General features: G+C 40.8%; 1 protein-coding gene across 2 annotated transcripts in view; it reads left to right on the plus strand.

Moving 5' to 3' along the window:
• Positions 1-4,815: 4,815 nt before the first annotated feature.
• The window catches only part of Smc5 (structural maintenance of chromosomes 5), a 72,136-nt gene continuing 62,704 nt past the window's right edge, over positions 4,816-14,247 (plus strand). For both annotated transcript variants that reach the window (XM_052762727.1, XM_052762728.1), the window contains exons 1-3: positions 4,816-5,090; positions 10,010-10,151; positions 13,249-13,301. In XM_052762727.1, the coding sequence (XP_052618687.1) occupies positions 4,906-5,090; positions 10,010-10,151; positions 13,249-13,301 (380 nt within the window). In that variant the 5' untranslated portion in view covers positions 4,816-4,905. The remainder of the gene's footprint in view (positions 5,091-10,009; positions 10,152-13,248; positions 13,302-14,247) is intronic.

Raw genomic sequence — 14,247 nt, forward strand, 5'->3', positions numbered from 1 at the left:
CTGCTGCGGCTTGAACAGCTTCAATAAACCTTGCTTTTGCATTTTGGTGAGTTCATGTCTCTGGTGGTCTCTTTGGGGGTCTCATGCCTAGGGCACAACACTATGAGTCCTAAGTGTCTTCATTAGAAGAGGGATAGCAAACTGTCTCAAAGACGATCTCAGCAGAGTCTGATCCATGCATCTTATCCCACTTTCTTGCTATTGTAGTACCATTTGCAAGGACTTGTGGTGAAGCCAAAAAAGAAAACACAGAAGAGGTTACTAGGTCTGAACCTAGTTTGTGACCTAAAATTTCTCTGTTGAAACTTAACTTTCAGTGTGATGTTACTATGAGATAGGGACACAGGGAGATATCAGGTCTTTTGGGAGCAGCCTCATGAGTGGGATTAGTGCCCTTACACGGGGCTAATAAGACCAGTGTTCTTCCTTTAGCTGTGTGAAGATACAGAGTAAAGATACAGGATTACCTGTGGGAAGCAGGTCCTCAACAGACACCAAACCTGCTAATGCCTTCATCCTGGGCTTCTCAGTTTACAGAACTGTGAGAAATAAATTTCAGATGTTTAGAAAGATTTGGCATCTTCTTATAGCACCTTAAATGGGCTAAAACAATGTTAGTTTAATGAAAAAACATATTTATAATTCTTGACTCTAACTATGTCTTCCAACTTTTTGGGTTTTGCAGAATTGGAAAGCTGACATTCAGAGTGGCCCATGGTCACACAAGCCTTGGGCAGCAAATGCAGTTTCTTTTGTCATAATTATACGCCAACCACGGGAGGGTGATGATGTTAGTTGGTGGCTTCCATAGGACTTAATTTGGTTCCACTGTTGGTTCTAGGGACTGAAACCAGCTGGTCAGGCTTTTAAAGCAGGACGTCTTACCTGGGAAAATGCCAAATCTACTGCTGTGTCTCGTGTGTCACTAGCACAAAATTCCATGTAAGGGAGGTTATTTGTGAACACACTCTCTGCCTCCTCAACATGACCTCTGTCAAGAACTGTTTTAGATGTCCATGTGGGGTAGTACACTTGAGTGCAGCTGCCTGAGGAAGCCAGGAGAGCATGAGGCTTTCCCTTGTAGCTGGACTTGCAGGCAGTTCTGAGTGTTGTGGAATATTCCTTTACACTGTGTGAAGATGTGTTACTGTGATTAGTTTAATAAAGAGCTTCATGGCTGCCAGCGGTGGTGGCACACGCCTTTAATCCCAGCACTCGGGAGGCAGAGCCAGGTGGATCTTTGTGAGTTCAAGGCCAGCCTGGTCTACAGAGCGAGATCCAGGAAAGGTGCAAAGCTACACAGAGAAACCCTGTCTCGAAAAACCAAAAAAAAAAAAAAAGAAAAAAAAAAGCTTCATAGCCAATACCTAGGCAGGAAGAAGTTAGTCGGGACTTCTGGTGACAGAGAGGTCTCAGGGAAGAAGAAAGGTGGATTCACCAGCCAGACACAGAGGGAGTAAGATATATGTATGCAGGAGATGTAAAAGTAACCAGTCACATGGCAGCATGTGGATGAATAGAAATGGGTTAATTTAAGTTATAAGAGCTAGTGGGACAAGCCAAGCTTTCATAATTAATAATAAGTCTCCATGTCGTTTTTTTGTGAGCTGATGGCCCAAAGAAAAATCTGCCTACATCTGAGCACTTGAAATGGGTATTGGGAACCAAACTCTCATCCTCTCTAAAAGCAGTTTATACTCTTGGCTACTGAGCCACCTCTCCAGCCTTAAAAATAGTTCTTATCAATGGAATTAAAGACTCCTAACACAGCAAGAAAAATGTATGTACTTTCAAGCATGAGTGAACATTTTAAAGCATGTTAGGAAGCATGTATTACGAACAGTCTGCCAGAGTGTCTTTGGTTCATGTTAATTTTCAACCACACAGAATCTAACAAAAGCTAACTATGTAAATCGGTTAGTGGTATATGTATTCAATGAAATGCTAATTACTTAAAACCATGTTATGAAAACTATTTAATGGCATGAAAAGTAACATATCAAGGGGAATAAATACAATATAAATAATGTAATGCATGTATTGTATTATTACCTTTTTTGAGGAACAAAAGGAATATATCACACACACAGAAGGAAACAGACACCAAAACTACACTAAAATCATAAGACTTAGTTGGAATAAAGGAATTACAAGTTTTTCCCTTTGTAATTGTTTTCCTCACATTCCTGTGCTTAATAGGTATTGTTTTTATGATTAGAGGTAAAACCAGTGACATTTTCCTTTAAAAAAAAACTCATCTCTTAAAAAAAATGTATTGTATGTGTGTGGTACTGTGTGAGTGAAGGCACACATGTAAGGGTCAGAGGACAACTTTCAGGAGTTGGTTCTCTCTTTCTACTATGGGGTCCCAGGATTGTAGAGGGTACAGTTATGTGCTAATCATCTTGCTGGTCCAACCTTTTCCTTTTTAAATGATGGTTTCTATGAGGTCTCAGGCAGGCAATATATCTAGAAATGAGCTCAACCTGAACTATAGAAGGATTTCTGACAGTTATATAAAAGCCAGCGCTCCTCAGGAACTTGTGAAATGGTTTTCTGTCCCCAAAAGGAGTCCATTCCTTGCCACTGGCAGAAGGGACATACGACTCCACTGACATGCACAGGTGGTTTCATATCAAAGTCCATGCCACTCTGAGTTTGAAGCCAGCCTGGTCTACAGAGTAAGTTCCAGGACAGCCAGGCCTTCACAGAGAAACCTTATCTCAAAAAAAAAAAAAAAAAAAAGGTCACGCTGGCGTCCAGGCTCCCTTGTCAACATTCAGGAGAGACCATTATGCATTCCGAAGCCCTATACTAACATTTTGGCCCTTCTCACCTCCGACCCATTCTCTTTAAAACCTGCAGGGTTCTCCCCAACCCTCTCTTCCTTCTGCTTTCCCGGACAGACAGCCTTAGCAGTTCGGAATAAACATTTCCCTTTTCCACCCATGGAGTGGCCATTTCTGTGGTTTCTTTACTGCACCCCACATACAGTGTGACTAGCTGGCTAAAATCACATGACTAGCTGGCTAAAACCCATAGTCTGGCTATATTTCTGAAGCCATCCAACTTTGGGGATTTACTCTCAACTTTCAGGTTTAGAAACATCATTCTAATAGAACTCTAAAAGCCCAATCCTGGCATGAAAATGGTGAAGCTTGTCCCCTGCTCTTAATTCCCGCCATAGCTGCCTATATTCTTATTTGTCCACAGAATAGATTTGCTCATAACTAATTACTTCTTCAGAGTTTGACTCTGCTCTTCTTCCTTCTCCTGGATAGAATTTGTGATCCTCCTGGCCAAGGACCCAGAGTATCGAGACTGCAGGCATATGTCACCGTGTTTGGCAACATTTAAGCTTTTGAAGCTTATTTTCAACAAACCTAGACCAGCAATGTGTGGAAGAACAAACAGTACGATGTCCTAAGCACTAGGTCTTTTCAGTTCTTCCCGTCACTTAAACATTTTACAACTTATTCCTTAATTTCCATTAAAATAATAAAGAAATAGCCGGGCGGTGGTGGCGCACGCCTTTAATCCCAGCACTCGGGAGGCAGAGCCAGGCGGATCTCTGTGAGTTCGAGGCCAGCCTGGGCTACCAAGTGAGTTCCAGGAAAGGCGCAAAGCTACACAGAGAAACCCTGTCTCGAAAAACCAAAATAATAATAATAATAATAATAATAATAATAATAATAAAGAAATAAATCTAGTACCCATGACAAGTTTACATGCTTCCTACAACGATTTTATTTTCTTTGGTTATAACTTTTAGTGAGCAGATTCCGTTTGTGTATGAGGAAGGAGTTTGGGTCTAGCTGTCAAGTACTGCCTCTACTGCAGGAGATTTCTAAATGGGCTCTCCACTTCTACATTCGGCACCCTTCAATTAATTTTCCATACAGCAAGCAGGATGACTGAAAAACTTTAATTAGATCACAGCCCTCTCCTACTTAAAACCATTCTATGGTTCCCCGTCGCCTGCACTCCCCATTATCTATTCTCTGGCTGTTTATACGTACTCATTATTGGTTAGGTGAATGGCGTCTATGGAGCTCAGTGGCATCATCTCTGAAAGGGCTATTGAGATGAATGTGAGTACAGTGAGCCAGAGTCACTCCTAAAGAAGCTTGCTTATTCTGGTTCCAGGATTTCTAGGAACCACCAGGGAGTTGAAGCAGGGATTTAAGGAACCTCGCAAGAAGAGGCCATCTGGTGGCCTGCACTGGAACCCCAGCACCAAGGGAGAAGAAGCAGATGGAGTTCAAGACCAGCAGGAGGCCATGCAGAACTATAGAGAGTATGTCTCAAAAAATGAAAAAGGGCAAGCAAGTGTGCGTGGGCGGGTAACCAATGCAGTGCAGGCTTCACAATTTTGAGAGCGCCAGAGGGCTGCTGGCGCCATGCTTCAAACAACAGGCACAGAGCCAATGGCGGCGGGTCTCTTTTATGTTCTTTGGAGAAAGGGAGTTGATTTGGACACCGGAGAAGGAAATCACAACGTAGAACCAAATACAGGTGTGGGCCGGAGTTCCAGGGAGGGACAGTCGCAAACTCGCTTTCGACCCGAGCACGGGAAGTGCCGAGGCAGGTTTCGAAATAGTAAATGCAATTCACATATTGCTCCAAGTTAAAATTCTCCGAGAAGAAAATCCCGCAGGGAAATCGGACCTCGAGTCTCAGCCCCTTGGAGTCGCATCAACAGTCAGCATCTCCGGCCTCTGGGGCTAGGATCCGCGGCGGCCGCCGGGGCGGGGCGAGGCGGGGCGGGGCCTTGGCTTCGCCGGGCAGAACTGCGCAGGCGCCGCGCGGCCACGGGGCGGGGTCAGACGGGGGTCAGTTAGCGCGGGAGCCTGGTCTGCAGCTCGCCGGGAACGGAAGCCGCTGCGGAACGCGGAGGAAGCCAGGATGGCGACTCCGAGCGGGAGGGCTGCGACCCCGAACCCTCAGGCTTCCAAGAGGGCTTTCCCCAGAGATGCTTCTTCCGAGGTGCCGAGCAAGAGGAAGAACTCGAACCCGACGTCGACTCTGCCGCGGCCATCCGGGTCCTTCGTGGAGGGCTCAATCGTCCGCATCGCCATGGAGAACTTCTTGTGAGTGGCCGCAGGCCGCGCCTGGGCGGGAGCAAGCGGCCCACAGGCCCCGTGGCCGTGGGGGTGTGCCCGGTGGTGGGGAGCTCCTGCCAGGCTTCCCCTGAGGTTGTCCCTGCCTAGGCCGTGGACACCGGCCGTGTTGGCTGGAGTAGACGGGTCGCCTGATGTTTTCTTACCCACCCGCCAATGGTTTTGGAAGGCGTCGGATGCAGTCAGCAGATAGACGAAGGGGCCAGGTCTTCTAGAATAGCCGCCCGTCGTGATTTCCCGAGGACTTGTGCACGTCACAAAACTCGGGAGGCAACAGTTAGAGGGGAGTGGCAGGTTTTCAAAATGTACACATTTTCCGAGTGGGCAGATGAGATGCTAATGGTTGTTGATTGGAGGTGAGCGTGTACAGAAAAATTAAATCGTGTTCCCAGTTTTTGTACCTCTTTGCAGACTCTTGACTATTCAGATCCTTCTTTCTTCCCTGCCCCCACCTCAACTAGCTAAGTAGGGTCTAAATGTTACCAAAAATAATATTATCTGTTTAGCGTCATACTGGAGTTTTTCTTTTGAGGTATTTTTTAAAATGTAGATTTGAGTAAGAGTTACAGAACTCTAGTAACAAAACTGCCATTTTTTTTTCAAGCACTTATGTACCAGGTACACATCTGTTTTATTTACACATGGCTGTTTGTTCTTTATTGATGATATGAGCTGAAAGCTGTTGTTTTTGCCCAAGTTTATAGAGATCTTTTTTTTTTTTTTTTTTTTTTTTTTTTTTTTTTGGTTTTTCGAGACAGGGTTTCTCTGTGTAGCTTTGCGCCTTTCCTGGAACTCACTTTGGAGACCAGGCTGGCCTCGAACTCACAGAGATCCACCTGGCTCTGCCTCCCGAGTGCTGGGATTAAAGGCGTGCGCCACCACCGCCCGGCCCAAGTTTATAGAGATCTTAATGGCTGAATTTGTATTTGAAGCTAGATCAGGAAAGGTAAACATACTCAAATGAGGTATCTGCTATAACTTACCTACTTATGGTCTCATGCGAGGCATAACGACTAAAAAGGCTAATTTAATTTCATGCACAACTCTACGAGCTTTGTGAAGGAAATATTAAAATCTGAAAAGGAGGGAAGATGGTCGCACAAAGAAGGAACTACCTGAAAGCCAGTTTCTAAGTTTAGTGAGTGACTTAACCTAGGATGTAAGGACATGTGTGGCTAAAGGTCAGAAACCATTGTCTCCTCTTGTCTGTCACTATGCTGAGAAACTCCAGCTTCATCCTGCAGGCAGTCGGCAACCTGGAGGCAGTCGTCTGCAGGATGATTTTGAGAGGGTGCCAGGCAGAAAGCTAGAAGACTTAAAATAAGAAAGCAAGAACTACAGGGTGAACATAGGAGGACCCGAAAGAAGAGATTTAACAAAACCTGCCCACAGATTTGAGGCATGAGAATAGAGCTGTGCATAAGTTCTTCCCGAGTCTCCATTTCAGCTAGCTGGGCCGGTGTTGCCCAGGAGAGAGTAGTGTGGGAAAATAAACAATGAAAGCAGTTGAGTGCCTGTGTCTTGAACTTTCTTGTGGGATATCTAAGAGAAACATTCTATAGGTGGAATTTATAAAGACCTGGAGCTCAGAGGCAATGTAAGTCACAGACTTGGGAGTCATATGTGAAGGTGATTGTTGATGTTGCTGAAGTTGTTGAAATTAAGCAAAAGGAAATACAAATGGGAGGAATAAAAAGCCTGTTTATTAAAAGTGAGAGGATGAACTTAGATATCCTGAGACTCATGGGAGACTCTTGTCAGGGAAGCTAAGGTAAAGTACTACTTCAAAAATATCCGCTCCATTAAATCGTAATGAGACTGAAGCCTCCTACATTTAGCAGTTGGGAAAATGTTGCCCCTTTGATAAAGCGGTACGAAAGAAAACTTTGTAGACCAGGAAGAATGAGGAGGAAAAACTTGGACAAAAACAGCAAAAAGAAAAAGTAGTTGAAAAATGAAGAGTTGGATATGGTTCTGTTTGTTTTAAAAAAGATGACTTTAGATTTGGAGAGTATATTAGGATTTTCTAGAAGAACGAAACTTTCAGGATGAATTTCCATGCATATATAGAAAGGGCATTTATTAGAATGGCTTACAAGCTTTGGTCCAGCTAGTCCAGCAATGGCTCTCTACCAGTAGAAGGTCCAAGAATCCAGTAGTTGTTCAGTCCATGAGGCTGGATGTCTCAGCTTATGTTCAGTATATGCCAGAATCCCAAAGAAGTAGGTTCTGATGCTAGTGAAGGAATGGAGTTGCCAGTGAGAGCGAGAGAGAGCAAGCAGGCAAAGACAGCAAGCTTCTCTCTTCATGTCCTTTATAAAGGGCTGCCAAGTAGAAAGTGGGGCTGGATTAAAGGTGGATCTTCGCACCTTGAATGATCCGGATTAAAGTGGGTCTTCACACTTCAAATGATTTAATTGAGGAAAAAAACCCTCACAGGTGTACCCAGCTGCTTGGGTTTTAGTTAATTCCAGATGTAGTCCAGTTGACAACCAAGAACGGCCATCACAGAGTGAGGCTGAGAGGAGGTAAGTAACAAGCAAGTAGAGAGGCTAGGTTTAGAGGATTCACATGGCCTAGAAATAGTACATGAGTTCGCTATGAATGAACTAAGTCTAGTGGACTTGAGTAGAGAGAGAGAGAATCTAGACTATTACACAAATTAGTCAAGAAACTGAAAGAAATATATAGTAGAATTCTGAGCAGAAATAGAAAAGGGAAATAGTAAAAAGCTGAAATTAGGCCTAAGTTACAAAAGATTCTCTTCCCCCTCTTTTAAGGTTGTGTGTGTGTGTGTCTGTCTGTCTGTCTTTGTATATGCCACAGTGTGTGGGTACCTTTGTAGGCCAGAAGAGGGCATCATACTCCTTGGAGCTCAAGTTACAGGTGGTTGTGAGCTGTCCTGTATTGATGCTGGGAACCAAATTTGTGGTCTCTGGAAGAGGATGATGAGCTCTCATAACAGTGGAACCATCTCTTCAGACCAGCCCCTTTTCTTTCTTTTTTTTTAAAAAGTGATACTAGATTTCATGTGTATCCATGTAATTGTTGGTGTATGGTGTTTAATTATTTATATATTTAGCATGTTAGTAGCACTCTCGCATTTATCTTGGAAAATTAATTAGGTGTACCTGAGCCTAAGCACTAAAGACCTAGAGAAGAAATATTGCTTATGGATTCCAATTAAGAATTTTGAAAGGCAGCCGGGCGGTGGTGGTGCACGCCTTTAATCCCAGCACTCGGGAGGCAGAGCCAGGCGGATCTCTGTGAGTTCGAGGCCAGCCTGGGCTACCAAGTGAGTTCCAGGACAGGCGCAAAGCTACACAGAGAAACCCTGTCTCGAAAAACCAAAAAAAAAAAAAAAAGAATTTTGAAAGGCAAGCTAGGGGAATGTCTAAGTCATAATTTGCTTCATATCTCGCTAAAGCTGTCCCCAACAAATAATGAGGATTAAACACAGATTAAAAATAAATAATAAAATAAATCTTTAAAGATATGTAGGAGAAAATCACTTAAATTAGGAACTCATAGAGGCAGCAGATTTAGAAGCAGTATATAAGTATGTTTAATTCATTTAACTATGGACTAACTAACTGTTCAGGGAGTCAGAGAATACTGAACAGCATGGTGTGTGTATGAGAGTTACGTATCTCTGGTTATGCCTCCTTACCTTCTCCCAGAGGAACAAGGATTGTTGGAACATAGCCTGTTGTGGATTCTTAGAATCTTCTTGCAGCGTATTCAAGGAATTGAAGGGCCTTTTCTTTAATCGATGATAAAATGAAGCTATTGATTTGATAATAGATCATATTTTATCATTTGAATAAGAATAACTGTTAGATTGCTTGAATATTAAAATATAAATATATATATATAATATAGTATAAAATAGAAAATATAGTAGCTACTATTTTAATTTTTTTAATGTAATTTTAAGACATTAGGAAAAAAAGCTATGGCTTCTTGTATAAATTTGTTTTGAAATTATTTTACTTGTGAGATAGCTTTCATATAGTCTCCCAAAAGAGGATAAATTGTTTCAAACTTGGGTATTTTGTTTGTTTGTTTAATGACAGGATCTTATTATATAACCCTAACTGGCCTCAAACTCACAGATATCTGCCTACCCCTGCCTCCTGAATGCTAGAATTAAAGACATGTGCCACCATGCTCAGCCTTGTGTTCTTATTTTATATATGCATTATTATTTTTTCCACTGGCAGAATTTTCCCTTTATAAGTTGATTATTTACAACTTAAAGGGCTAAGGCTGTAGTATAGCTGAAGTTTTCCTGTGTCCTGCCCGACCCTGCAGCCGCTCAGACCCAAATAAACACACAGAGGCTTATATTATTTTAAACTATATGGCCAAATGGCTCAGGCTTCTCGCTAGCTAGCTCTTATATTTTAAATTAACCCATTTCTATAAATCTGTACTTTACCACGTGGCTTGTGGCTTACCGGTACTTTACATCTTGTTTCTTCTGGCACCAGCTAGCAGCGTCTCCTCAACTCTGCCTTTCTCCTTTCTCTCTCTAGTTGGAATGTCCTGTCTAACCTTGTTCTACCTTACATTGGCCAGCTTTATTTATCAGCCAGTCAGAGCAACATACATTCACAGCATACAAAATGATATTCCACAGCAATATAGCTAAATGATAAAGCACTTACTTACTACCAAGCATGTAAAAGGCCCTCCTGGGTTGAATCCTTAGTACCTCATCCTCCCAAATATATGAATAATATTACATTCATAAGGTTAGCTAGCTTTTAAATGAGTTTTACAAGGGTTGTGAGCAGTGGTAATGCAAAGCAACAAAAAAAATGCATTTATAAAGAAAAGGTTTTTCTGTAATTTCGGTTTAATGATTTTACCTCTTTACAATTCAGAACATATGATATCTGTGAAGTGTCTCCTGGGCCCCATCTGAATATGATTATTGGAGCTAATGGAACGGGGAAGTCAAGCATAGTGTGTGCCATTTGCCTTGGACTGGCAGGCAAACCCGCGTTCATGGGACGTGCAGATAAGGTAAGTTAACATAATTTTTAAAAAATTCAGAACCATTTGTTCTTAGAAACAAGTCACTTCCTACATTTTAGATTCTTAAGTGTACCAAATGAGCTTTCTTTCTCCCTAGAACTTCTGGAGCTGTATTAATAGTCCCAGAGGTTATTAGTACTGCTCTAGAAGCTCTGTGTAGAATGGTGTGTGTAGAAGACACAGAGATTTTTTTCACCAAGAAGAATTTCCAGAGAAGCCTTGTGCCTTAATAGGGAAATTTCTCAGGATTGTTGGATACCGGGTTAGATAGAACTTAGTTGAGTTTCTGGACATCAACAGTGAGCAGTGAAATATTGCTTTTTGTCTTTGAGAGAGAGAGCATGTGTGTGTGTGGGGGGGGGGGGGGTGTTTTCGGGCGTGTGCATGCATGTCTGTGTAGGATGGAAGAGGGTGTCTTATCCCCTGGAACTGGAGTTACAGGAAGTTGTGAGCCATCCTTGTGTGTGCTGGGAACCAAGCTTAGGCCATCTGCAATAGCACTCAGTGCTCTTAACCACTGAGTCATCTCTCTAGGCCCAGATGTTGTTCATAATAACAATGCAAAGTATAAGTTACTTAGGAATAAATTAACCAAGATGAAAGAATTAAATACAAAAATTATAAAGTTATATTTTAAAAGAAAAGTTTGTGGGCAAATGAGATAGTTCAGTGGGTAAAAGCACTTGCTACCAAACTGACAACCTGAGTTCCGTCCCTGAAACTCACAAATTGGGAGGAGAAAACTGACACATACATGGGACATGTCATGCACTCTCGCTGCAAATAAATATAGTAGCAAAAAAACCCCAATATTTTGTTAAAGCTTAAAATGAAATACTGAGAAAATTGCAGCATTAGTCAAGTGATATTAGCAAATTTTAACTGTACTTAAAAAAATTGAACCAAATACCCCTTTTTTAATACGCTATAGATAAATGTATTCAAAATGCATTAAAAAAAAAAAAGCTATACCAGAGGCATTTGTGAGCTAGAAAAGATACTTTGCTCTGTTAATAAATCAGCCTAGTGAGCTTGGGCAATGGTCTGGACATCAAACTTTCATTTCAAAGATAGGGTGGTTGAAGCAGTTAATTTGCAAGGACCAGCTCAGGTTTTTATGACTCTTGCTATATACTTTAAGTCATGAATTCATTCCCCCTGCACTGGGTTGTATTCTCAGTCTGCACAATTAGAATGAGTTGTGCTGTATCAGTTTTTACCAGCCTTGTGGGTTTTATTTTAAAGAAACCACATCTCTTCTTTGAGTGGGAGGGTTTTTAAGGGAGACCCTGGAGTGCAATGGTTCCTAAATATGGACTGTTGGCCTTCTGAAGCTACATATTTAAGTGAGCTCCAAGTTCTCAGCAAGAATACTTTATTATATTTCTATATATAAATGTTAGTATAAAATTGTACTATAAGCAAAATCTAAATCATCTGTATAGATACTTTATAATAAGTATGAACTACTTCTATTTTTTCCCCTCATTAGTACCAAATATTTTAAATGTGCCAGTAAACAGTTAGCTCCCTCAGAGATGTCATGGTTTTCTGTCAATGAGTAGACAGTGTGAAGTTACCTCTCCAGCCAAGGCCAAACTTCTGCATGACAGAGTTGTGATTTGAACCTATAGTAGAAATTAAAGATAGTATTCTCAGGTTAGAACAGATGCTGTGCCACCCCCATCTTTCTGATCCTTAATTTTACCATCTATAAAATGGGTATAGTATATTCTTCAGCGTTGCCAACTGAATTTGGAAACTTGTCAGTTGTTTATCTTAGCAGCATATAATAAATGGTAGTTTGTTTACAGTCATTACCACAAATCATTAAAAAAAATATTGTAAGGCCTTGTTTCTTTTTTTGTTTTGTGTTTTTAAAGTGTGTGTGTGTGTGTGTGTGTGTGTGTGTGTGTGTGTGTGTGTGTGTGTGTATCTATAGAGGCCACAGGAGGGTCTCAGATCCCTCAGAGCTGGATTTACAGATGGTTGTGAACCACACAGCATGGTTACTGGAAACAGAACCCAGGTCTTCTGGTAGAGCAGCAAGTGCTCTTAACTCTCCAGCCCTTGTTCATTATTTATATATTATGTAACGTTTTGCTGATCAGTACATTCTGATTAAATTTTTTGCTATTGGTGATTTTCTTAAATTTATCTCTGTATATTTTATAGTATTTCAAAATAAAAATTTTGATGTACCCACCTTATTTTATATTGTTGCTACTTTTCCTTTTTGTTTTTTTAATGTTTTTATTTATTCTTTAATAATATCATGCAACATATTTTGATCCTATTCATTTCCTCCCCACTTGTTTTGTATTTTGAGACAGGTTCTCATATAGCAATGGGTGGCTAGTACTAGTATGTAGTTGAGGGTGACCTTGAATTTCTGATATTCCTGGTTCTTTGTACTAAGTGCTAAAGGGGAGAACCACAGCATGTCTATCATTTTAGTATTTATTATTTATAGAGCTTAAACTTAAGATCCAATTTGATGTTTTAGTCCTCTAGTCTGTGTTGTGTTTAAGCTCATAGTCATCAGAACTAGTTCAGATGTCTGTTTTACTATGTAAACTATATCTATTAATTATTTTTTAAAGGAACTTGGCGGCAGGTCTGTCTTAAAAACAGGATAGGCACTGTTAGAGAGGTTGTTGATGTTTAATCTGTGCACCTCTGTGGGATCTGCAACAGTAGTAGGTTTGGTATAGTGCTTTGTGGTTGTCGCATTGAATTGGTTCTCTCTGGGGTTTCCCCTCCTCTGAGAGTACATAGTACATAGACTCTGGAGCCCAGTTACCTGGATTTGCATCCCTTCCATTTACCACCTTGTTACCAGCTTTGAAGAGTCTGAACTACCTGGCACTGAAGTGATCCATAATTTAACTACTGTGATTTCTGTAGTGCAAGGGAAGTGGAGGGACCTGGCCTGTACCTTTTAGAAAGTGGTGAGGATGGATATTCATGCAGTTCCTGAAAAAAAAATCTTGGTTTGGTAAACAGTAATGACTTTTCTAGACCTCTGATTGTTAGCCTGGAAATACTATTGCGGCAGCTCACTTACACTTTTTTTACACTCTAGGTTGGGTTTTTTGTGAAGAGAGGATGTTCCAAAGGTGTGGTTGAAATTGAACTGTAAGTGTAAAAGCTTCTATAAGTTTTCAGCTTTTGTTTATACTTCTTGATGACATTGGAAAAGAATATAAATGTAATATTGTGGCAAATATGGAAAATGATATTTAAAGAATACATAAAGCAAGTGAATACTTTTTAATGTGTCTTTTTAAAAAAATTTAAAAATATTATTTTGGAAAGTTCTTTAAAAATTGTAGTTTAATGATGGGGTAATGAGACAAAAGTATAAGACTGATAAATATGTGCTAAGAAGTTGTAGTCGGGTCTGATAGTATACTTCATAATTTTAGCACTTTAGGAAGTAGAGGCAGGAGAGTAAGGAGTTGCATGCTATTCAGGAAATTCTCCTATTCAAGGTCATTCTCCACTACATAACAAGTTCAAGTCCAGCCTGGACTACTTGTGACCCTGTCTCAAACAGACAAACACACACACCAGAGAGAGGGAGAGAGAAATTGTACTTTTTAACAAATTTAAGGCTTTTTGCCAGTTTTGAACTACTTGGGCTGGAGTATAGCATAGTGGTAGAGAGCTTCCCTGATGTACTTAAAGCTTTACTTTCATCCCCTTGTGAAGAAGATGAGTGAACAGATGGGCGGGATGGAACAAGTACTTGTGAAAGCAAGACAGGGGTAAATACCCTATTTCCAATTCTGTATTACTTAATGGTCCTTTCTAGGCATATAGTATAGTTCTCTCTGGATTCAGAATAAAGAACGTGGTGGGCAGTCCATGATTACAGAAATTCTTATTATGTAGAAGTCAGTTTTCATTCATGTATTTTCCAAGTAGAGGAAGTTTCAGCTGACTGTTACGTTATATTAGCCTTTAATGTACTAAACCATTTTGAATTGCAGTCAATGTATGTGACTGAAGAATAGTGTAATCGTTAAAGGGTTAAGAAACTTATTGTGTTTGGGATTAGTATTGGCACTCGTTTTAATTT

The sequence above is a fragment of the Peromyscus californicus genome, unplaced genomic scaffold (assembly GCF_007827085.1).
Source record: "Peromyscus californicus insignis strain IS unplaced genomic scaffold, ASM782708v3 Scaffold_4__1_contigs__length_199733344, whole genome shotgun sequence".
Classification (NCBI taxonomy): domain Eukaryota; kingdom Metazoa; phylum Chordata; class Mammalia; order Rodentia; family Cricetidae; genus Peromyscus; species Peromyscus californicus.